At 41.5% G+C, this 23,152-nt stretch overlaps 1 protein-coding gene across 1 annotated transcript in view; it reads right to left on the reverse strand.

Moving 5' to 3' along the window:
• Window positions 1-23,152, reverse strand: part of LOC124722936 (sodium channel protein Nach-like) — a 174,537-nt gene that overhangs the window by 122,612 nt on the left and 28,773 nt on the right. The window contains exon 3 of the mRNA XM_047248097.1: window positions 5,095-5,319. Within this exon, the coding sequence (XP_047104053.1) occupies window positions 5,095-5,319 (225 nt within the window). The remainder of the gene's footprint in view (window positions 1-5,094; window positions 5,320-23,152) is intronic.

The following is a 23,152-nucleotide window of genomic DNA, read 5'->3' on the forward strand; positions in this document are numbered from 1 at the left end:
TGCGCACGGGAAGCGCCAACATAAATAGCCCCCACTTCATGACAAATGTCGGATTGCTCCCCAGTGTGTAGTCTCAGCCCTTGTGCCAGTGAACCTATCCAGTGTGAGGGGAGGCTGTGGAGGTCGACCCTGAGCACGCATAGCTGTCTTTGATCGTATGTGGAATTACGAGTCCAGCTGGAAGAACGCTGATGCTCCCAGCTGCACCGTCAACTTCAGAGGCAAAGCTGGTGGAGTGCAGAGGCTACCATCACCCTGCATTCTGCTGGAGGCTTGACCTGCATGGATACTGTCTGTCATCTGCCTGTGAGAGGGAGGCCACTATTCTCAGTCCATTCCTGTGGCAGACAACAATCCTGTGGGTTCCTGTCTCCTAAAGGAGCCAGGAAGCCGACCCCTGCAAGCCAGCGAGTACGTCAGCTGGTCATGGGGCCTGTCTCCTGAGTGAAAATCTTCGACGTCAATGGGTGCGGTTTGGAGATCAATATATGGAGCTGGAGGCCACTGGAGTCCATGGTTCGACGGCTGCTCCGTGACGTACAGCTGCAGCCCGACGCTTTGCTGCACTGGAAGTATTGCAAATGGAGCGCATGCCAGCCTTTTGCTGCTGACGAGGCACTGCTATGCCAGCCTGATGGTGGCGCCGCAATTTGGTAGACAATCCTGTATTACTGCCTAGTAACTATGTTATTGTTGACGATATTTTCTTGGCGTTCTTGAGCGTAACTAGGTCCTCATCACCGAATCCCCCCTGGTTTTCTCCTGACGACTGTAGGAGTCTGGGACTCAACAAATTATGCGGAGTCAGTGGTGCCAAATGAAAATGTGTGCCGGACAGGATCTCCTGCCTACTAGGCAGTTGCGTTAACCACTGCACCACCCAGACATAACATTTATCACAGTTGTGGGGACTATCTTGGCACGCGCCCCAGACGACTTACACTCCCATATAGCGCCACCTATCCACAGTCCCCACCCATGTCCTCCATGCTCGCTACTTTGAGATTCTCACAGGTCAAAAGTGATTGCCCATTCGCACTGAAGGTGATGGATTCATTGTCCATTGAGGTGACTCAGTTACATGAACGAGTGACGTCTTTCAGACTGCAGCTGCTTATTCCATTCCTGTGGGAGATACCAATGCGCTGACTACTGTTTCCTAAAGGGGACTCAGAACCGACCCCTGCAAGGCAACGAATACTTCAGGTGGACCTGGAGTCTGACTCCTGAATGCAAATCTTCGACGTCAACGAGTGCACTTTGGAGAGAGAGCTGCAGGCTACCTGAGTCCATTGGTTGATGGCCACCCTGTGACACAACAGCCAGCACCCAACTCTTTGCTGCACTGGAGGTACTCCAAATCGAGTGCATGCCGAACTTCCGTTGCTGATGAGGCATTGCTCTGCCAACCCGAAAGTGGCGCGGCAAATGAGAAGACATTCCTATATTACTGCGTAATAAATGTGTTATTGTTGATGGTGTTTTCTTGACGCTCTCGAGCGTCACTAGGTCCTCACCACTGCAACCCTCCTGGCTCTCTCCTGAAGGCTGTAGGAATCTGGAACTGGACTCCTGTACAGTGTTAAACAATCTCCTACTCTGTTCAGTCATATTATACCTCAGCCAATAGCTCAGAGGTAGGCAGCCAGAGCCAAGAAATTCCTCTCACCCCATACGTGATTCTGAGATGGACAAATAAAAAGCTCTGCAGGTAAGCAGAGCACAAAACCCTGAGTACTGCCGAAAATGATAGTGTGAGGCAATTAAGAGACCGTATTCTGAATTAAACTGGACATTATTCCGAAGCATATTAATGAACATTTGCACGCCTTGCCAGAATCTACGTCTGCTTAAAGATCTCTTATCTAGCTAAAAAGGTTACTGCGAGGAATTCATTGTTTCCTTCGACAAAGGGATGTGTGTTCCTCATGTCTTGTGCTGAGCGTGCCGGGGGGATGAGGACGCCAGGCTTGCTACAAGCCGGCGGGCCACTGCCTTAAATTCTCCAGTTCTACCGAGCGAGGTGGCGCAGTGGTTAGCACACTGGACTCGCATTCTGGAGGACGACGGTTCAATCCCGCGTCCGGCCATCCTGATTTAGGTTTTCCGTGATTTCCCTAAATCGCTCCAGGCAAATGCCGGGATGGTTCCTTTGAAAGGGCACGGCCGAATTCCTTCCCCATCCTTCCCTAATCCGATGAGACCGATGACCTCGCAGTTTGGTCTCTTCCCCCAAACAACTCAACCCAACCCTCTCCAGTTTTATTGAGGCAAATTGCCTTGACAGACTCTCTAATGTTATGCATCCATCTTGTGAGCTTTCCAGTCTTCGGAACCACCATCAGTTTCATAAGAAATGAAGAAGTGAAGCGAAAAAGAGTCACTGGCAATTTTAATCTAAATCTGAAATCACAGAGCAGTGTACTGAACGACTAGTTGAATTTGCATATTAACCTCTGAAATATGTTACTGGACAGTTTCAACGAAAAATGGCATCATTACAGAGGGAAAACTTAAACCTGGACGGCGGGAAGAGGATTTGAAGTACTTCTTTCAAAATACGACTCGAGTGTCTAACCACAGCGCCAACTCTCTCAGTGTGATGATTAAGCCAGATTACCAATGTGTACGCCACATGCTTACTATCACTCGGAAAAATTATCATGGTGTACCACGCCCATTGGCCTGTGTGAAGCTCGAATTGTCCCAGTTGACAACATTGTCACAGGAAGTGTGTGACGTTTCTTATTCTAAATGATCAAAGGTCGTTTTTCAGCATAGTTTGTTCAGATGAAGAGCGCGTTTGTTTAAGCGACTCTTCATCAGGATTTGAATACCTTTAATACTCTATTTATCCTTGCCCCATGGCAGTGCTGTACTAGTACAGAAGGAGAGACAATTAAAATGTAAGATTCCATTGGCATTCAGGTATTTAGAAACGGAGAGTGAGACCGAATTAGACAAGGATGGCTTTGAATTTAGCTGTCTGAGCTTTTGCTTCAGGGAAGCCGAGTCTGGGCAACCAAAGTCGCTACTCGCGAACGCGAGTCATTTGCCCTATTGACTGCGTCATCTTTCTTAGTGTACTAATCTAGACTGGTGGCATACGAAAGATCTTCATTGGAGCGTACATCAAGAGGATAGTGCACTAGCTGCCGTAATGAGCAAACTTCCCCTTGATCACATATACTGAAACTATGATATCGCTGGCAACACGGTAAGAAACTCAGATTACAAAAATGTGGCAAGATGGGTGTCACTGCAGCACGTGGCCTCCGCATTTTTCATTTTGGATCTAGAAATGTTTACAAATAGGCCGCAGATGGTAAGACTGGTCCAAGCATCGTTCAGCATGTGTATGGAACACACTCTTCGACTGGTAAGCTATACTGTACGAAACCTTATCAACAGTGGTAACCTAGCTCTGTAAGCAATGAACAATTAACAGTCAGAGTCTGGAATTATAAAGTCGGTTTAAACTAAAAAACTAAAAAGCATAGTTCGCAGCAAATATGTAGTCAGTTCATCGGCTTCACTATCAAGTAAATAACGTTTTATTTATTTGCCTATTGATACGAAATGGAGCATTAATTTCTAGGGTGAACATTTGAAAAACGATCTGTTGCTGACCAACAGTATGGTACTAACTAAAGTGCTGTCTCCATTGTCATGAAAAACTCCACATAATATGATGTTACATAATGCGATGTGAAATGATTTAGTTTTAAAAAATCGTCTGCTTCTCACCCAGAATCACTCTACACTATGGTAATCAGCTGTAATAAATCTTGCCTCCGCAGAACTTTCTTATTTAAATTGAAATGTTCTATTCTATATAAATTTCAGCCTGGCTTGAGTTATTTATACTTAAATTATATATTCCATATTTAAAGATAATTTTGCATATATTTGATCACCAAAACACTATTTTTCTGATAATATAATTTTATTTTGTATCGACCCATTTAGCAACATCGATCTCGAACTACAAAAACTAATAATCACTATTGTGAACTTAAATAAGTCAGAAACCACTTCACAGTGAAGCTAATATTATTATGATTTAGATTTCATGTAAACATAACTTCTGTTTACATTTTTAATTTTTCTAATTTCATTATCGATAATCCAGCCGACAGTTATATAAAGACAAGAAGCTGCTAGTTTTTATTCTGTCAAAATTTGCAACCTTGATTATTAATAATTAGATGCATACATCTTTATATAAATAATTAATTCTAGAAATCATTATGTAAATTATACCTGAAAAGTAATTTCAATTAAGACAGTATTAATTATTTTGAAATACATCCTGTTCTAGAAGGATCTGGAAACTATGTTGGTAATACTTACAGAAATTAGGTGCCAAACGAGTCATAATAGTTTCAATTGTTGCGGAGATTGGTCATTGTAACCACAAAGTTCCTTGAGTTGGGTTGAAATATTGCATAATGTACTTACTTAACGAGTGGCGTTGTAGAAAGTGTCAAGAATTTATGGATAAATACTGATGATGTCAAAAGCAATAATATTCGAGCGACTTTTACTGTAACAAGAAACCTTAGACCTATTAATTAGAAAGCATAAACAAGAACCCTAGACAACGAGACAGCTGTAACAAGATAAGTAACATTTATCTGCTAATATAATGTTCCTACTATTATCAAATTATACGAACATTGAGAACACTGGAATAGTTAATTCAGCGTAGGATATTTACTTTCTGTACATCTACGAACATTTTGATGGTAAGAGATATGTAACTTTGTATAGTTAAAACCAATTTAACCCCACGGAAGACTTTGCGAATACTTTAAATTTATTGTGTCATCTTCGAATACATGGAGTTACAGGGACTATAATATAATACATTTGATCAAGTTTTATTTTGTGGTTCTACACAAATGCTCAAAGTTAACTGCGAATCTAACCATCTAATATTCCTCTGTTATTGACTACAGAAATACCATGAAAGTCCTGTGTCCTTCAACCCACGTTCAGGTAGTGCTGTGTTGGAAAACAGAGAGGAATATCTGGCGTACTTATTAATACAAAAAGAAACTATAAATGATGGGCTAAACTAAGAGTACTCACGTGCTGGTGAACGTCTGACCAATTTTTGCTACATACTTCTCAACGGCTTGTCGGTTAACAGGGTTTTCTGAACAAACAGATATTGCTGGAAACGGCACTTTCCAGTTGTGAAAATCAGTGTCCAAGCCTGTGATGGTTGGATTCGTCTGGAACTTCTCCCACAACGACACGATGATAATGAGCGTTGCTATGGCTCCAATAGATGTGAAGCAAAACCACATAAACCTGTGATGTAGAAAAAGTTAAGACATAAGCTGAAATCGTGGACAACTTTTGTACTATTGGGTTGGTGTATAAGTTCGCAGCGTTTTTGTTTTGCATGTTGGTATTCCAATTGCTTTGGGTTTGTTTACCGATTGTCACTTTTTTTACTTTTAGTTCAATGTTGTTATTTGAATTTATGTATTGTCATTTTGTCATCTAGATATAGTGGAGTTGTGGGCGCCACAAAATAAAGTACCTAGTGGAGAAATCGGAAGATTTCTAATATATTCTTCTGTTTGAGTTTAGTAGAAGAGTGACAGCAGTGCAGGCAGCCAGAAACACTTGCGCATTGTATGGGGATAATGTCACTAGCACGGCAAGAAAATCGTTTTCTCGTTTTAAGGAGGGTCGTTTTGGCGTTAGTGACAATCTACGTTCAGGAAGACCTTCGGGGTCTGACGAAGATCGTTTAACGCATTAATCCAAAATGACCCTCGTCAGTGTACTCGAGAATGGGCAGATGTGATGAACCGTGATCATTCCACCGCCATGCGACATTTGCATGCAATGGGGAAGGGTCAAAAGTAGATGTATGGGTACCGCACGCTCTAAGCTAAAAACGCAAAAATCTGCGGGTGGCCGCGCCGAGTGGCCGCACGGTTTGAGACGCCATGTCACGGATTGCGCGGCCTCTCCCGCCGGAGGTACGAGTCCTCCCTCGGGCATGGGTGTGTGTGTTGTTCTTAGTATAAACTAGTTTAAGTAGTGTGAAAGTCTAGAGACGGATAACCTCAGCAGTTTGGTCCGTAGGGAATTCACACACATTTGAACCTTTTCAGCGGGTGGCCATATGGGCATCTTTACTTGTTCGTCATCAATTGGCACGTGAAGAACACCGACCATTCCTATTCTGTATAGTTAATGGTGACGAGAAGTGGTGTCTGTGTACTAATCTAAGCAAAAGAAAGAAATGGTTGAGCCCAAAGAAAGTAGCATCTCCCATACAAAGACCTGTGCGCATCCACAAAAGATAACGTTATGCCTCTGGTGCGACAGCGACGGTGTGGTGTACTACGAATTGCTTCCCCGAGGTGTAACAATCACTGCTGACATTTATTGTCAGCAATTGAGACGTCTTGCAGAGACAGTCCAAGAACAACGACCAGGAAGACTGTGTGAAGTGTTGCTACTCCGTGATACTCCCGCGCATATTTTGCTAGATAGACAGAAGCAGCGTAGAGGTGTTACGTTGGGAAGTCATTCCACAACCACCTTACTTACCTGACCCTGTGTCCTCAGATTTTCATCTTTTCCTCTCTCTATCGAACAACTTTCGAGGAATTTCCTTGCCAGGGGAAAATGCGCTCCTAACATGCCTGGACGATTTCTTCACCTCAAAATCACGTCATTTCTACAGTCGTGCAGTCAAAAAGTTACCCGAGCGTTGGAAGACTGTTGTAAATTACAAAGGAGAGTATATTATTGACGACTAAACTCTCTGTTACATGTATCTGTTGCGTTTATTAAACTTATGGATAAACGCTACGAACTTATGCACCAATGTAATATTTGTAGAAGTATTTACTTGTTTTACTCTTCCCGTTTCCAGTGATTCACGTTTACATCTAAAGCTACATAAATGGTACATGACGAGCATAACGTTGACTCTGTATAGGTAACAAATTTCTCATGCAGCATGACTCAGGAATTTTCTGTTACTAGCAGTCGTTTCTGCCTCTCATTTATCATAAAATTTCTTACTAATGGTGCTTATAGTTCTAATTTTCTTGAAATAATAATGTTTAATGTCACATTAATGGTTTCTTACGATTTGGAAGAAATTGCTTCATAAATTACAGCTCTACTGAATTATTTAAATGATTACAACTGCGAGTTTTAGTTTGTTTGTCGTACTTCTGTACTATTTTCAAGTATCACCATCAAAGAATAGATAAGAACTCACTGCATCATAAATCAGTTACACATTAAACACGGTGACAAAGTAATTTATAAACTATGGTAAGATTAATAAGAAATTTGTGGAAACTTCTGGACAACAGATTTATAAAAAAATCTGCGATGTTACATTATGTTAAACCAGTCTAGTATCAAGAGGCTGTCCACAGGCACTCTTCTTGTGAGTGAAATGAAAATGTCGTAGTAGTAACAAAAATTTGTAACATTAGCACCATTAATGCACTGGAATGTTATGGCTCAAATGGTTCAAGCGGTTCAAATGGCTCTGAGCACTATGGGACTTAACTTCTGAGGTCATCAGTCCCCTAGACCTGAGAACTACTTAAACCTAACTAACCTAAGGACATCACACACATCCATGCCCAGGAAGGATTCGAACCTGCGACCGTAGCGGTCGCGCGGTTTCAGACTGTAGCGCCTAGAACCGCTCGGCCACTCCGGCCGGCAGAATGTTATGATCACCGACCTACTATCGATATAAACCCGTACAGGCGATAGCAGCGTCACCTGGCAAGGAATGACTGCTGGTCAAACACACGCACGGTGAATGTAGTATTAATGAGCGTGCTGTTCGTGCGTAGAATGGGGAAGGCACGCGATCTGTCTGAGTTTGACCGAGGGCAGATTGTGATGGCCCGGGGCTGGGCACGAGCATTACGGAAACTAAACGACTTTTCGGGTGCTCGAGAAGTGCTGTGGTGAGTGTCCTCAGCATGTGGCGAAACCAAGGTGAAATCACGCCCAGATCTCGTGTGGTTCGGCGCCCACCCATCACTACAGATGTCGGACGTCGTAGGCTGGGCAGACTGGTAAAATAGGACAGGTGGCGAAAACTATCATCAGATTTTGACGCTGGGCAGAGTACAAGTGTGTCTGTACACACAGTGTACCGAACACTCCTAACGATGGGCCTCCGCAGCCGATGATATGCCTGTGCCAATGTTAACACCATGACATCGGCAAACACGACTGAAATGGGCACGTGACCATCAGCACTGAAAGTTGGTGCTGTGGCAGAGCGTTGCATGGTCTGATGAATTCCGATATTTTCTTCATCATGCCGACTGGAGGGCGCGAATCCGTCGTCGTCCAGGGCAACAGATCCTTGACACCCATACTGCGGGACGGAGACAAGCTCGCAGCGGCTTCATTATGCGCTGGATAACATTCACGTGGGCATCCGTTGGTCCAGTGGAGCTCGTGCAAGGCATCATGATGGCCAAGAAGTATCGTACACTGGTTGCAAATCACGTACACTCTTCATGACGAGCATGTTTCTCGACGGCAGTGGCACTTTTCAACAAGGTAATACACCATGTCACAAGGCCAGGAGTGTGATGGAGTGGTTCGAGGAACGCAGCGGTGAGTTCCAATTGATGTGCTGGCCCCCTAACTCGCCAGATCTGAACCAGATCGAACTCGTCTGGGAAGTTATTGAACGTGGCGTCAGGGCTCATCGCCCTCTCCCTGGAATTTACGGGAGTTAGATGACTTGTGCGTGAAGATGCAGTGCCAACTCCCTCCAGCAACCTACCAAGGCCTGGTTGCTTCAATGTCACAACGCGTCGCCGCTGTTATCCGTGTCAAACCTGGACATACCGACTGTTAGGTAGGTGGTCGTAATGCTCTGGCTGATTATTGTACGTATGAACGTCATAAATTTAAAATTATGTTAATTATTAAGTAGTATCGCACTGTGGTTTATCATTGTGTTTAATTTTTAACAGATTTCTTATGCACTGAATTCTTATCGATTCTTTTTATCAGGGTACTTGAAAGTGACCTAATGATGAAAATATACTACAAATAAGTAAAACTAACAGTTGCAGGCGTGATGGAATCACATAACGAATTTGTCGCGACTGTGGACCCATGTTCTACCAAAACTGATTCACCTTTGCTTTTGAATTGCTTGACTTGAAGCAGCAGTATAAGTTTGTTGTTGATAAAGTAGCTGTATCTAGAAACCATTGGACCGGCCATCTAAGACTTTAAAATTCAGTGGACGGTCTTCGCCATGTCATAATTGTAAGCACTTACCTGAAATTGAGTTCTGTGATCTCATTCGTAATTGCCACAAGTGCAGTACAGGAAAACCACGATCCTTTAAAAGAACTGCCACAGAAAGATTAACCTATAAACAGCTTTGTATATGATGTCTGCGGAAACTGTAGAAAGACGTTCAAGGGGAAGTTATTGTGGATACTGGTGAGAAGAATCCTTACAAAATATATGGGCTTTTTGTAACAGAAGACGAACTATAATGTTTCCCCTTGTTGCAGAGAACAAGTCACTATCAGTTTCACAGATATAAAAGCCTTAATACGAGGTGTGACTGTGTTACCTGAGACATACAGGAAGTCCTTTTGCACCAGAAAAGCCGTTTATGTTGATGAACGTCGCGAGGAGCGAGTACCGCATGGATCATCTTTTGAGGTAGTCCATAAGACTGTGTGTTTGCTGTTCTCAGCCTCTGTATTAAATGAACAGTTACTCACAGCGCTGTATCCGTGAGCACCTCATTGGACATGCCGTCACGTTAGTGCCCATTTACACCTTCCATAAAGTGCATACAGTGCACAAGAAAGCACTCACTAAAGCCATCGGTAATAGCCCACGAAAGAGTTGTCATTGCATCCATTGCTAAACGGAAATCAACAAATTTAGCTTTCTCTGCAGTTGTGCATAATAAGCAGTGAACAATACGTATAGTTATGGTTAATATCTAATATTTCACCACATAACCACAAAATTTTATCACATTCCGTGTGTGCTGCCATGATAAATTCGTTTTGAGGCCTCAATCGCATGTCCCTCTAGACAGTATCCTTTTTGTTCTTTTTTTAATTTCCTCGACTGTTTCCAGAATGAAATTTTCACTTTGCAGTGGAGTGTGCGTCGATATGAAACTTCCTGGCCGCTTAAAACTGTGCACCGGACCAACACTTGAACTCGGGATCTTTGCCTTTCGTGGGCAACTGTTCTACGGACTGAGCTACCCAAGCACGACTCATGACTCACCCTCAGCTTTAATTGTGCCAGTGTATCGTTACCTACCTTCCAAACTTCACAGAAGCTCTCCTGCGAACCTGCAGAACCAACACTCCTAGAAGAAAGGTTGAGCACTCAGATTCAATCTGCCAGGAAGTTTCCTCCACTGTTTTTCGCCGCCTACACTCTTTTAACATACATCACACTTCATTTAACGCAGTATTACTTTGCTACTGTTAAGACAGTAGGAAATGAAACACTAAACATAGTTGATGAGTTCTGTTATTTCGGCAGCAAAATTGCTGATGATGGTCAAAGTATAGAGGATATGAAATACACCCGGTAATAGTAAGAAAACGTTTCTGAAAAAGAGAAATTTACTAACAATGAATCTATACGTAACTTTTACGAAGTCTTTTTCTGAGCGTATTCGTATGGAGTGGAATGATAAGAAGTACTGTCAAGAAGACAATAAAGGCTTCTGAAACGCCTTGGCATAGAATCATGTTGAAAACTGAATGGCTTGATCGAATAACTAAAGAGGAAATACTGAACCGCGTTGGGGAGAAAGGAATCGTCAATTTGGTAATGAAAAGAATTTTGGTGGAGTAAAAATTATCGAGGGGAAGCAAGGCTAGCGCGGATAAATGAATCAGACCAAACTTCAGACTGCAGACCACTACAACATATAATATTAACTTCTGATGTCAAAACGACACGGCTTCAGTTTATATTGTTCCTTTATAACACGCGTTCATTGCACCAAGTAGTCGTATTTTGCCTTCTTTCTCCTCGAAATCAGTCACATTCTCGGGGCGATGCAACAGCTGTGAAGTGCACAGGTGACGACTATTTTCCTCGCTTGAAAGCACGGGTCTTAGTGAAAGCTTCGGTTTATACTGGCCGCATTCGTGTATTATCGGATGTGGAATGGCCGTCGGTTCTTTGTATCGTGTACAAGTATGGTGGGGGGGGGGGGGGGGGAGGAGGTTAATGACGTTAGGCATTACACGCCATTCCTTGGACTACTGTTGTGCACCGAAAGGAGCGTTTACGGAACGTCATGAAAAAAAATTCTACAATATATTTCAAATGGCGGCATCCATCTCAATCGTCGATGGAACGGCATGGAACGCCAATGTCGACGTCACGTCAACGATACTCTCGAAGAATGTTTTTAAGCTGACGTGATGGTGGCGTTGTCTGCTTACAGCTGACATTAACCTGTTCTAGTTGCACTGAATCATGTTATAGTAATTGAATTTGTGTTTTTGTATTTTTATTTTTTTTATCTGGTTTGCCTTCTTGACGCATTGCGCAGGTTGGATGGGTACTTGACATTTTGCTTACAGGTCGCCTCCCATGATCGATGATACTTGGTATTTCACGTTCCATGTGGTGTGAATACACTAATATTTGAAGTGAAAAGTTATTTAAGTTTTAAAGTATCTGGATAAAGAAAATGCCCACTCTGTGCATAAGAACGGACGTAATCATCTTGAAAAATACAGTTGTATTGACGTTATTTGTCAACTGTAAAGAAAACAACGCGCAGAAGCATACCACAGAAGTTTGAAATGTATTGCATTCTAAATTTTTCTGCCATGGTCGTTCGTTTATGTTTTGTTGAGCTAATAATTGCTGATGTTTCAAAAAGTTTTATGTTTTCCCTATCGTTTCTGTTCGCAGCAGTGCTTAGAATTTACTGTACCATCTTTGTCAGGAATATCTATTTTAAACTTTCCTTTGGCCATTAATAAATTCCACTCCGATGTTAGTTCCTTAATACTGTTTCTGTAGTACGACTATTTGCAGTACGGACACTTCCTCACAACCTCACTTACACCTTTCAATACTAGCCAATGCGACGATACGTGGTGTTGAAAGTCCATCTAGGGTGAATACACAACCTTTTTTTAAGTTTTACGAACAAAACAGTGTAGATCACGTTTATTGAAACTGTAATTACTGGTTTCGGTCGAAGAAGACCATCTTCAGATTTAAACAAAAATACAGGAGGGCGGGTGCTACCATCGATGTTAGCTGGTGAGCGCCGTCACATCTGAAACCCCTCCACTTGCCTAATGTTCAGTTGACGTTCAATGTCAGTCGGTCTTACCAGTTACCAACCACGTCAGGAATTTAATAAAATATCTGAGTTTTTCTATAGTTCCACAAAAAATCTAACTGTTACGTTTGGGTAAGTGAACTTATGTGTTTTCACTGAAGTTTCTTCAGGCAGCGCTTGCAACGGGCTAACTACAGTTTAGCCAAGTGAATCCATCATACATCATAGAAATAAAGCAGTAATATCCTGATTTTATTTTCAGAAATGATTTAATTATGCCCATCTCGCCAAACTATCAGCACTGCAGTGCGACCAAGTAATATTCCCAGTGAATCGTAATGTAGCCCCGTAAAGCGTTGTGGTAAGTCCAATCAATCCGTGAGCACTGGTCGTTCGATTATTGAAGAACAGATCGTACTGGCACGAAGAGCTGCTGTTTTGGCCTTGCATACAACAGCACTTACATTATATTACAGAAGTATCGCAGTATAAGTGTATTCACGTTTGTGTAAACACGCGGAAACGACGAACCGTTAATGCAGCTGTGGAATACAGTGTCAAGTTGGTACACAAATTACCTTTTTCCTAAAATAGTCACCGTTTTCGCCGATCTAAGATGACGATGATCAAATACCCATTACTAATTCGGTTTCAAGAATCATACAGATTAACTTTAATATCCATCTTCACCTGCCAGCTTTAACATTATCAAGTTCCTGAGGGCAGCTTGTCTCACGCCATGTATGAGCCATTGGAGGAAATTGTTTCCCACAGTTAAATAACAAGGCGGTCTAATTCTTATTCCTGGAGAATACCTCGAAGGACTACCAAATGTACTGGGTGAGAATACTGTGTGGCACAGACTTTTTTCCTTAAAAAGTCGCCGTTTTCGCCGATCTAAGATGACGATGATCAAATACCCATCACTAATTCCGTTTCTAGAATCATACAGATTAACTTCAATATTCATCTTCACCTGCCAGCTTTAACATTATCAAGTTTCTGAGGGCAGATTGTCTCCAGCCAAGTATGAGCCATTGGAGGAAATCGTTTCCCACAGTTAAATAAGAAGGCGGTCCAATTCTTATTCTTGGAGAACACCTCGAAGGACTACCAACAATATTGGGTGAGAATACTGTGTGCCACAGACTTTTTTTCCTTAAAAATTCTCCGTTTTCGCCGACGTAAGGCGACGATGATGAAATACCCATTACTAATTCCGTTTCTAGAATCATACAGATTAACTTCAATATTCATCTTCATCTGCCAGCTTTAACATTATCAAGTTTCTGAGGGCAGATTGTCTCCAGCCGAGTATGAGCCATTAGAGGAAATTGTTTCCCACAGTTAAATAAGAAGGCGGACCAATTCTTATTCTTGGAGAATACCTCGAAGGACTACCAACAGTTGAAAGGTCTCTGCTGGATTCCTTTCATGTTAATTTCTTAAATCTGTTGTCATTTACGGCATAAATTCCTCTTCTAAATTTACTGTGCCGTTTCTGACTATCTGGGAGGAGACTGAGTAATGGAACGTGTTACTTTTACACATAAACAAGAACGATCTGTCACACTACTACACTTTAAAACACAGTTTATATGTAATTCATGTCACACAGTCTCATACGGAACCTACATCCGCTTTCTTTTATATACTGTATATGATAAGATACTGTCATACCCCTTCCCTTCTGTGTGAGAGGATGAATGAGCAAATGTATTTCTAGTTGCATGCTTGAGGGTAGCAGACAAGCCTGTCTGCTAGAGAACAGTAGGACCAACGTTGGAACAGGTAGCTATGCTTTCTAAAAGCAGAGAGGTTTCTATTCTTAGTATGGTCCTGTCCGTCCCTTGTCATGTTGGTATAGGAAGCTGCCCCTCTGGCCACTTCCGTTTGTATTTGTGAGCCACCCTCAGGAAGGGACCACAGCAGTCTGTCCGCGGCGAGCGTCTGAAGTGGTAAGATCTCCGGCTATGTGCGTGTCTGCTAAGTCCACAGGACAATGGCTTTCTTAAGTTCAGCCTAACTGAACATTTAATCACCTTTATTTCAGGTTTAGCTCTAAAATATCTAATGTAATCTTAAATTGCAACGCAGTGTATTTCGAGTTTGAACTTCAGAATATCTGCCAGTAGTTGCTTTGTCACTACTTTGTGAGTAAAGTTGAACCACGTGTTGATCAGTAACCCTAAGATCATCAATCTTAAATGCGAATGTGCGTGAGATTATAACGTCTCGTTTTAACAATATTTTTCAATATAGCAACTTTTCTTTATGTTCAACCCACGTGGGGTGTACTTTGTGAGACCAGTACCACGTGTTTATACAATTGTTTGACCCATCAGGTTAATAGTAAGACGATAGTAACCAGTTCGAGGTTTTTTCTTTAGTAAATCGCGTTTCGATGTAATTTATTTTAATTATCAAAATTATTATGGAGTTACACTCTTTGTGTAAGCCAAGTTGACCACGTGAAGCATGTGGTGTAAGCATCAAATAGCCCTCAGCTATTCTTTTCGGGAAGATTTCACAGAGAGTTAGTATGAATTTAGTATACCAGTGTGTGGTAATTTCATGACGGACAGAATTGCGCTACGAACGTAACTTCTTTGGGTGAAAATTGAATCGGTTGGTTGTGGTTAATTTCCTCTTGCATATGTTTCAACGTTCTTTGTGTGTTATTTTATGAATGCAGTGTTGTATGCAGTCTCCCAATCTTGGCTCCATATTTGATGTGTTCCGTAAGATTACAAACTCACATTTTCACAGTCCTAAATAAAGCACCAGCTTAGTTATGACTCACGTTTAATATGCTGAAATTTCAATGATCAATGTTAAAATAGATTCCCAAATATAAACTGATTTATTTCTTTTTATTTTAAATTCTCATATATATATATATATATATATATATATATATATATATATATATATATATATATATCACCGGTTGTCGTATGACTATTACAAGATTATAATTAATGTTAGTCTGGTTGGTAATTTGGTGAGCTAGACTGGATACCTGGTGAAACAGTTGCTCAGTAATTCAAGGTTAACTTCCCCAGACAGCTCACAGCTTTTAACCAGCTTTTATTGTCTATCAGTACCGCTTTCATAGCAAATTAAAGCGACAACGTTACACATGGCGACCCTGTTCTGTGATTCCTCTAGACTCTGGAATCTCTGAAACATTAGATTGCGAGAGTTGTATAATCTTAATTTTTTTCCCTGCAGCGCTCAAACAACTTCTGCGTTGTTTCTGAGCAGACTTTCAAATGATTCACGGCGTTGTTGAGTGGCGTTATGTTGTTTGTCCTGTTGTTTTGTTTTCTATATTTGAGTGTTTTATATGTGTGTGTGTTTTTTTTCTCGCTTGTAAATTGCACTGCTTCGATCAAAGATAAAAATTTGTTTTGAGTGTGAAAAAGTGCGTACTAGGTTGGGTACCTTTCGTGTGACTGTCGTAATTTTTGGGGGATACATTTATTCTGATTAGTGTGTTGCGTACCGGGTATAAATTGAACTAATGCAGACATGTAACCAAGCTAAAAGTAGGCGGTCCAACAACTTAAGCAACATGGACCAAGGGGATAATTTGATTTCTAATATTAACACATCGGACGGTTCCGAAAATGAAATGGGGAATACTTCAGAGGAAATGCAAAACAGGATGAACGGGCTCACAGCAGAGCCAGAAATTAATTTGCTTCCAACTAACCAAATTGATTTGGCAGAACTCATAAAAGCCTTATTGCAACAAAATAAAGAAAACGCAGAGAAATCTGAAAAATCGATCTGCGAGCTAGGCGAACAAATGACGCAGAAATCTGAAAAATCGATCCGCGAGCTAGGCGAACAAATTGACGAAAAACTAATCCAGCAGACAAATAACGTCGACAAGTCGATGCAGAGAGTGTCCGATGATATCTCACAAAGAATAAACAATCTGGCAAGTGAAATAGAAAGCGATATTATGAAAGAATTAGGCTGTACATTTGAACAAATCGATGATCGTCTGCAAGCCTTAAAACAGGGCAAGCGGAGTCGCGATGCGGAATCGAAAAAGAGCGAAGAACAGCTACTTAGGAATTTCCAAGCACTGAGAGAAGAATGCCAAAGAGAACACCAGCAGGTACTTTTCAGGGTCCAGGAGGCGGAAACGCATTGTCCCGTGTCCATTAGCAACACAGTAGCGGACAACAGTCAAGCGATTCACGTACTCGAACAGCAAGTGGAACAATTGAAGGAGACTGGGACAGAGGACAACAGACAAATACATGATAAGATTTCGGCATTAGCGGACATCATAGGCACGATGAAGGTGAGGGAGAGCGATAACAATACTACACTGGTAGCGGTCGTAGAGACCGAAGAAGTGCGTTCGCTTCTTAGATTTCAGAAGGGACAGTTCGAAGTGAACAGGCGGCACAAAGCTGTAACAGGCGAATTACAAGAACGCGTGGCGCATCTGGAAAACCGCGTGGGGTGTGATTCCGAACTCGCCAATAGCACCAGAAATAGCTGTACGAACAGTGCAGAGAGGGACTCTGGCCACGAGGAATGTTTTGACGACAGGGGAGATTGTATGTTGAGGGGCAGACACGAGAAAAATAGAAACATACAATGGCCTCGCCGGGAGGAAATGCGGGGGGTTGATTTCAAACATTTCCTTACGGTGAGAAAGTTTGATATATCCCGAAATTCGCAAAAAGGAATACATCCACGAGCATGGCTCGAGCAATTTGAGTTCTGTCTTCCCCCCGACTGGTCAAGTTCACATAAGATAGAATATATGTGTGGCTATTTGGAATGTGAACCGGCAATTTGCATGAGGTCGGCAGCGCGTCACTGCAACTCCACTCGGGAGTTTCGACAAGCCTTTTTGTTCGCCTATTGGTCAGAAGCGGTACAAGATAGGGTCAAGCATGGCATAATTATGCTGCCAAATTTGAACCAGTCTGGTTTCGGCAGCCCAGCACGCCTATTCGACCACATGCTGCAGGCAAATCAATTTTTATACGACCCATACGGGCCTGCGGAACTAATTAGGATATGCATCACCAAATTGCCGATGCACTTGCGCCACGTCATTCTTGTGGGACGATGCAAAGAGGACGTGGAAACGTTTAAGACACTTCTCCAAGAGTTGGAATATAATACAGCAGAATGCCCGCCTAATCAGGCACAAAGTTATTACGGGGCACAGCAGTGCGATCGCAGTCGTGGCCGTAGTACTAATCAACGGAACAATAATTGGGACCGGCCGTATAGGAACTGGGGTATCAGTCGCGAACACAGGTGGAACAACGGAAATGATCGAGGACGTGGACAAGATCGTGAACGCTACAGGTACGGCAACGAGAATCGATACTACGATGAATACGGTGAGAATAGGACTGTAGGCGGAGCTAACCCTAGACATAATCCAGCAAATGGAAATGAACAAAACCGGCAATGACAAACGATCAGCGCAGAAGGCGCCCAATCGGAACAAATGAGCGACATGGCAAATGAGTAGAAAGGACAATGAGAAGTAGAGAGGACGGTGAGGAGAAAGAATTGATTAGTTTAAATTTGTGACGTATGCATTTTGAATAATATGTTGGTAAAAATAATGATAAAGATGTTTCTATGTGATTGATTGAAGTGATGTTTTTAAATTTTTTTTTTCTTTCCTTGTGCAATTAGGATTTAGGTTGGTTCAAAGGTGAAGATAAAAGGTTTCTTTGTGAACGAGTGAAATGCTGTTTATGTTTTTTTGTGTAAATTTAAACGAGTCGCTCCTGAGAGAAGCAAGATCTGTGCTGAATTAATGCAAAACTCAGGGGAATATCCGATCTGTGGGTATTATGGGAGTGGTAATCCCAGCTCCCCAGCTGTTAGAAGCCTTGTTTCCGATTTTCTGCTTTCAGTGCTACTATCTATCTATTACTATTCTATATCTGTCAGTATAAATGAGGATCTCTTACTATAGTATGCGTGCTGTATGAATATTTTAAGATAGGAGAACTCTGAGAAAGGAATGAGTAAGTTTAGAATCTTGAAAACAGGATGCAATAATACGATTGTTTAACCATTGGCTTCCCAAGTTGCGATGATATGTTAATATTGATGATATATGTCTTTTTTGTTCTTTATAGCTGAGTATGTAAAGTGCTGTCTGTGGATTTCGTCAGTATATTGATTCCCTTCAAGGTGAAAGAAGAATTGTGGTTTGTGTAATTTACGTGGCCCTGAAATATTATTATGGTAGTCAAATACGAGCAGTTCTTTCAGCAAATGGAGAATGGAACAGAAATATGGATCCTTTCTGTAGTCTTGATTGATGTTGAGCCAGAGCCTGAAAAATTATTTTGCTTTAATACTTGCCCTAGAAAAGCGACGTTTATGTGTTTTGCTGATGCTGTGAGCATTACAGCTTACTGTTTTCGCTGGTGCGGGATGCACTGCAGCCTATATGATTTGTACTGAGGATATTTCCCTCTTGAAGGTAGAGGAAGATTAAATAATTTTGATTATGGGACCGAAGGAAAGCTTGGTTTAATGTAATAAGGATGAAGCAAAACATTTGTCATTCAAACTACAGGAGGATTCGGATCTTTTGTGTCTGTTGTAAGTTCAATATGTTAAGATGAAACTGTTTTACAGAATACAGGTGACCACAATTTTGCCATTCATAAGAAATGAATCCAGAATGACCACCACAGGCGAAATAACTGATTTGGAAGCGAAAGGTAACTTAAAGAAGGAACGAAATGGGTAAGAAAATGTAGTATAACCTGTATAATGAAAATATTTTTACCCTACTCAGAGTCATCTGTGTGATTAATTCTTGTGATAACGTAATTTTAGATGAAATTGTCTTCCTGTTTTGTGTGTAAACATATGAGTATGATAAATGTATAATTGCAAGTCTCTTATCAGGTGTGTCAACTGCTATAAATGTTTTGTCGTGTAAATAACCATTGTTCTTTTCACTGTGTGTGTTTAAGGAAAGTTTCTCCATATTTATCATGTGACAAGACATATGCCGTGAGCATCAGGAAGAGGACGAATTAGAACAATGTTGTAGTGGTATAAACACTGTGTTGGAGTAGCATTGAAGTAGCTTGTTGGATTAACTAGTAGTGGATTGAAGTAGAATTTTGAGTAATACATGTTTATGGGTAGTTAGTTTGTAGTATAGACAACAGGTGTGCATGTGTGTGTGTGTGTGTAAATAACATGTGAACCCTATGCTGTCCTGCCCTATACTTCCACAAGGCATAATCCTATTCATTTTAGTGAATTAATAAGTAGCATTTGATTTATTAAAACGCAAGTGAACCACATTAGTGATGCGGATTTAGATATTATATTGTCAGTTCATTTAATTTTTATTTTTATACTGTCAAGTCATTTCACTTTTATTTTTTATATTGTCAAGTCATTTAACTTTTAATTTTATATTGTCGATTCATCTAACTTTTTTTATTTAAAAAAAATTAAGTCTCACTTTTGTTCTTAAAAATTGTGAAAGACAATATTAAGTGGTATTATGTATGACATTTTGTAATCACATAACTATGATGAACAATTTCTGTGAATGCAGTTGAGAACCTGAAAGCGAACCAGCTAAAACTCTTACGAGACAACGGGAGCAGCGAGGAGGAGGACTAGTTGTAGACAGGCGGGTTTCCCAGCAGGACACACTGTCAACTGGGCAACTTCGGGAGCGCGGTCGACAACAAAAGAAGGGTACGCGGCAAACACTTTCCCTTGCACCCAGAGCTAATGGCCGGCCGCACCAGTGCGACCCTTCGTGGAGGCGATGACCTGAGATGGCCGAGCGGTCCACCGTGCGGAAATCCATCTGCTGGCAACGCACCACACGCACACAACCATGACGAGACGGCCGCGGTGAAACGACAGAAGACAGGGGATAAAGGGGCGTGGAGCCTTTTGACAGGTACTGTCCAGAGAAAATGGCAGACTTCAACGACACCTATCAACGTTTCCTGACAGATATCCGGCACCGGTAGCTGAGTGGTCAACATGACGGAATGTCAATCCTAAGGTCCCGGGTTCGATTCCCGGCTGGGTCGGAGATTTTCTCCGCTCAGGGACTGGGTGTTGTGTTGTCCTAATCATCATCACTTCATCCCCATCGACGCGCAGGTCGCCGAAGTGGCGTCAAATCGAAAGACCTGCAACAGGCGAACGGTCTACCTGACGGGGGGCCTTAGCCACATGACATTTCATTTTTCCTGACGGATGCCCACTGTCAAGCGACAGTAAATCATGGTTCGATATTCTCTGGTCGCTAAGGGTGGCACAAAGAAGAGCCATTAAGTGTCATCCTTGCTCAGGAATATCAACCTGGCGTGTCAAACGAGGATACCGCACGAATTTGACAATACAAACATGGAACCAAATCGAGATGTACGTGACACGGGCCACCAAGAGAAACTTCATGAGAGGGCAGAGACGGCGGTATTGCACGCAACAGATGGACAAAAAACCCTACTGACAGCTGTGGCGACGAACCCCCCCCCCCCCCTCCCCTTATATTGTGCCTCGGAACAGTGGAACTACCGAGTGTGTCAGTGAACAGTGATTATAAGGTTCTTAGTTCAATGCATATACGTGTGTTTCTGTCAGAGAAACTTTGACTCATGTGTTTTGCAGGGGTTCGATTTATTGGTGTTTATTACACTGACTCTTGTATTTTGCAGGTGTTCTATTTATTTTTTTTTTTACTTTGACTCTTGTATTTTGCAGGTGTTTTATTTATTGTTTTTTTTATGATGACTATTGTACTTTCAAAGCTGTTTTATTGATCAATGTTTGTTTTTGTGTGATGTATTAGATTTGTGATATTTTGTTTCGTAAATTCATTCCTGTGGCATTGCTTCTTTTATCAGTCATATAGCTATTCATTCTCATTGGAGTGTGATCGATTAGCCTTTGCATGGGGCATATTTATAGTGAGGAACCCCATAAGAGTAACAATCACATAATTAATAGTAGTTTCAGTGAACCACCCTCAGGAAGGGACCACGGCAGTCTGTCCGCAGCGAGCGTCTGAAGTGGTAAGATCTCCGGCTATGTGCGTGTCTGCTAAGTCCGCAGGACAATGGATTTCTTAAGTTCAGCCTAACTGAAAATTTAATCACCTTTATTTCAGGTTTAGCTCTAAAATATCTAATGTTATCTTAAATTGCAACGCAGTGTATTTCGAGGGTGAACTTCAGAATATCTGCCAGTAGTTGCTTTGTCACTACTTTGTGAGTAAAGTGGAACCATGTGTTGGTCAGTAACTCTAACTAAGATCATCAATCTTAAATGCGAATGTGCGTGAGATTATAACGTCTCGTTTTAACAATATATTTCAATATAGCAACTTTTCTTTATGTTCAACCCACGTGGGGTGTACTTTGTGAGACCAGTACCACTTGCTTATACAATTGTTTGACCCATCAGGTTAATAGTAAGACGATAGTAACCAGTTCGAGGTTTTTTCTTTAGTAAATCGCGTTTCGATGTAATTTACTTTAATTATCAAGATTATTGTGGAGTTACACTCTTTGTGTGAACCAAGTTGACCACGTGAAGCATGTGGTGTAAGCATCAAATAGCCCTCAGCTATTCTTTTCGGGAAGATTTCACAGAGAGTTAGTATGAATTTAGTATACCAGTGTGTGGTAATTTCATGACGGACAGGATTGCGCTACGAACGTAACTTCTTTGGGTGAAAATTGAATCGGTTGGTTGTGGTTAATTTCCTCTTGCATATGTTTCAACGTTCTTCGTGTGTTATTTTATGAATGCAGTGTTGTGTTGTCGTATGACAATTACAAGATTATAATTAATGTTAGTCTGGTTGGGAATTTGGTAAGCTAGACTGGATACCTTGTGAAACAGTTGCACAGTAACGCAAGGTTAACTTTCCCAGACAGCTCACAACTTTTAACCAGCTTTTATTGTCTATCAGTACCGCTTTCATAGCAAATTAAAGCAACAACGTTACACAGTATTGGGTGAGAATACTGTGTGGCACAGACTCCTTTTCCGTTAAAAGTCGCCGTTTTCGATAATCTAAGACGGCGATGATCAAATACCCATTACTGATTCCGTTTCTGGAATCATACAGATTAACTTCAATATTTATCTTCACCTTCCAGCTTTAACATTAACAAGTTGCTGAGAGCAGCTTGTCTCCCGCCAAGTATGAGCCATGAGCCATTATAGGAAATTGTTTCCCACAGTTAAATAAGAAGGCGCTCTAATTCTTATTCTTGGAGAATACCTCGAAGGACTACCGACAGTATTGGGTGAGAATTCTACGTGGCACAGACCCTTTTTCTTTAAAAAGACGCCGTTTTCGCCAATCTTAGAAAACGATGATCAAATGCCTATTACAAATTCGGATTCTAGAATCATAGAGATTAACTTCAATCTTCATCTTCACCTGCAAGCTTTCATATTAACAAGTTTCTGAGGGCAGCTTGTCTCCCGTCAAGTTAGAGCCATGAGCCATTAGAGGAAATTGTTTCCCACGGTTAAATAAGACGGCGGTCTAAATCTTATTCTTGGAGAATACCTTGAAGGACTACCACCTGTAGTAAGTGAGAATACTTAGTGGCACTGACTTTTTTCCCTTAAAAAGCCACCGTTTTCGCTGATGTAAGATGATGATCAAATACTCATTACTAATTCCATTTTTATAATCATACAGATTAACTTCAATATTCATCTTCAAATGGCAGCTTTAACATTATCAAGTTTCTGAGGGCTGCTTGTCTCCCGCCAAGCATGAGCCATTGGAGGAAATTGTTT

This window comes from Schistocerca piceifrons, chromosome X, assembly GCF_021461385.2.
Source record: "Schistocerca piceifrons isolate TAMUIC-IGC-003096 chromosome X, iqSchPice1.1, whole genome shotgun sequence".
Taxonomy (NCBI): domain Eukaryota; kingdom Metazoa; phylum Arthropoda; class Insecta; order Orthoptera; family Acrididae; genus Schistocerca; species Schistocerca piceifrons.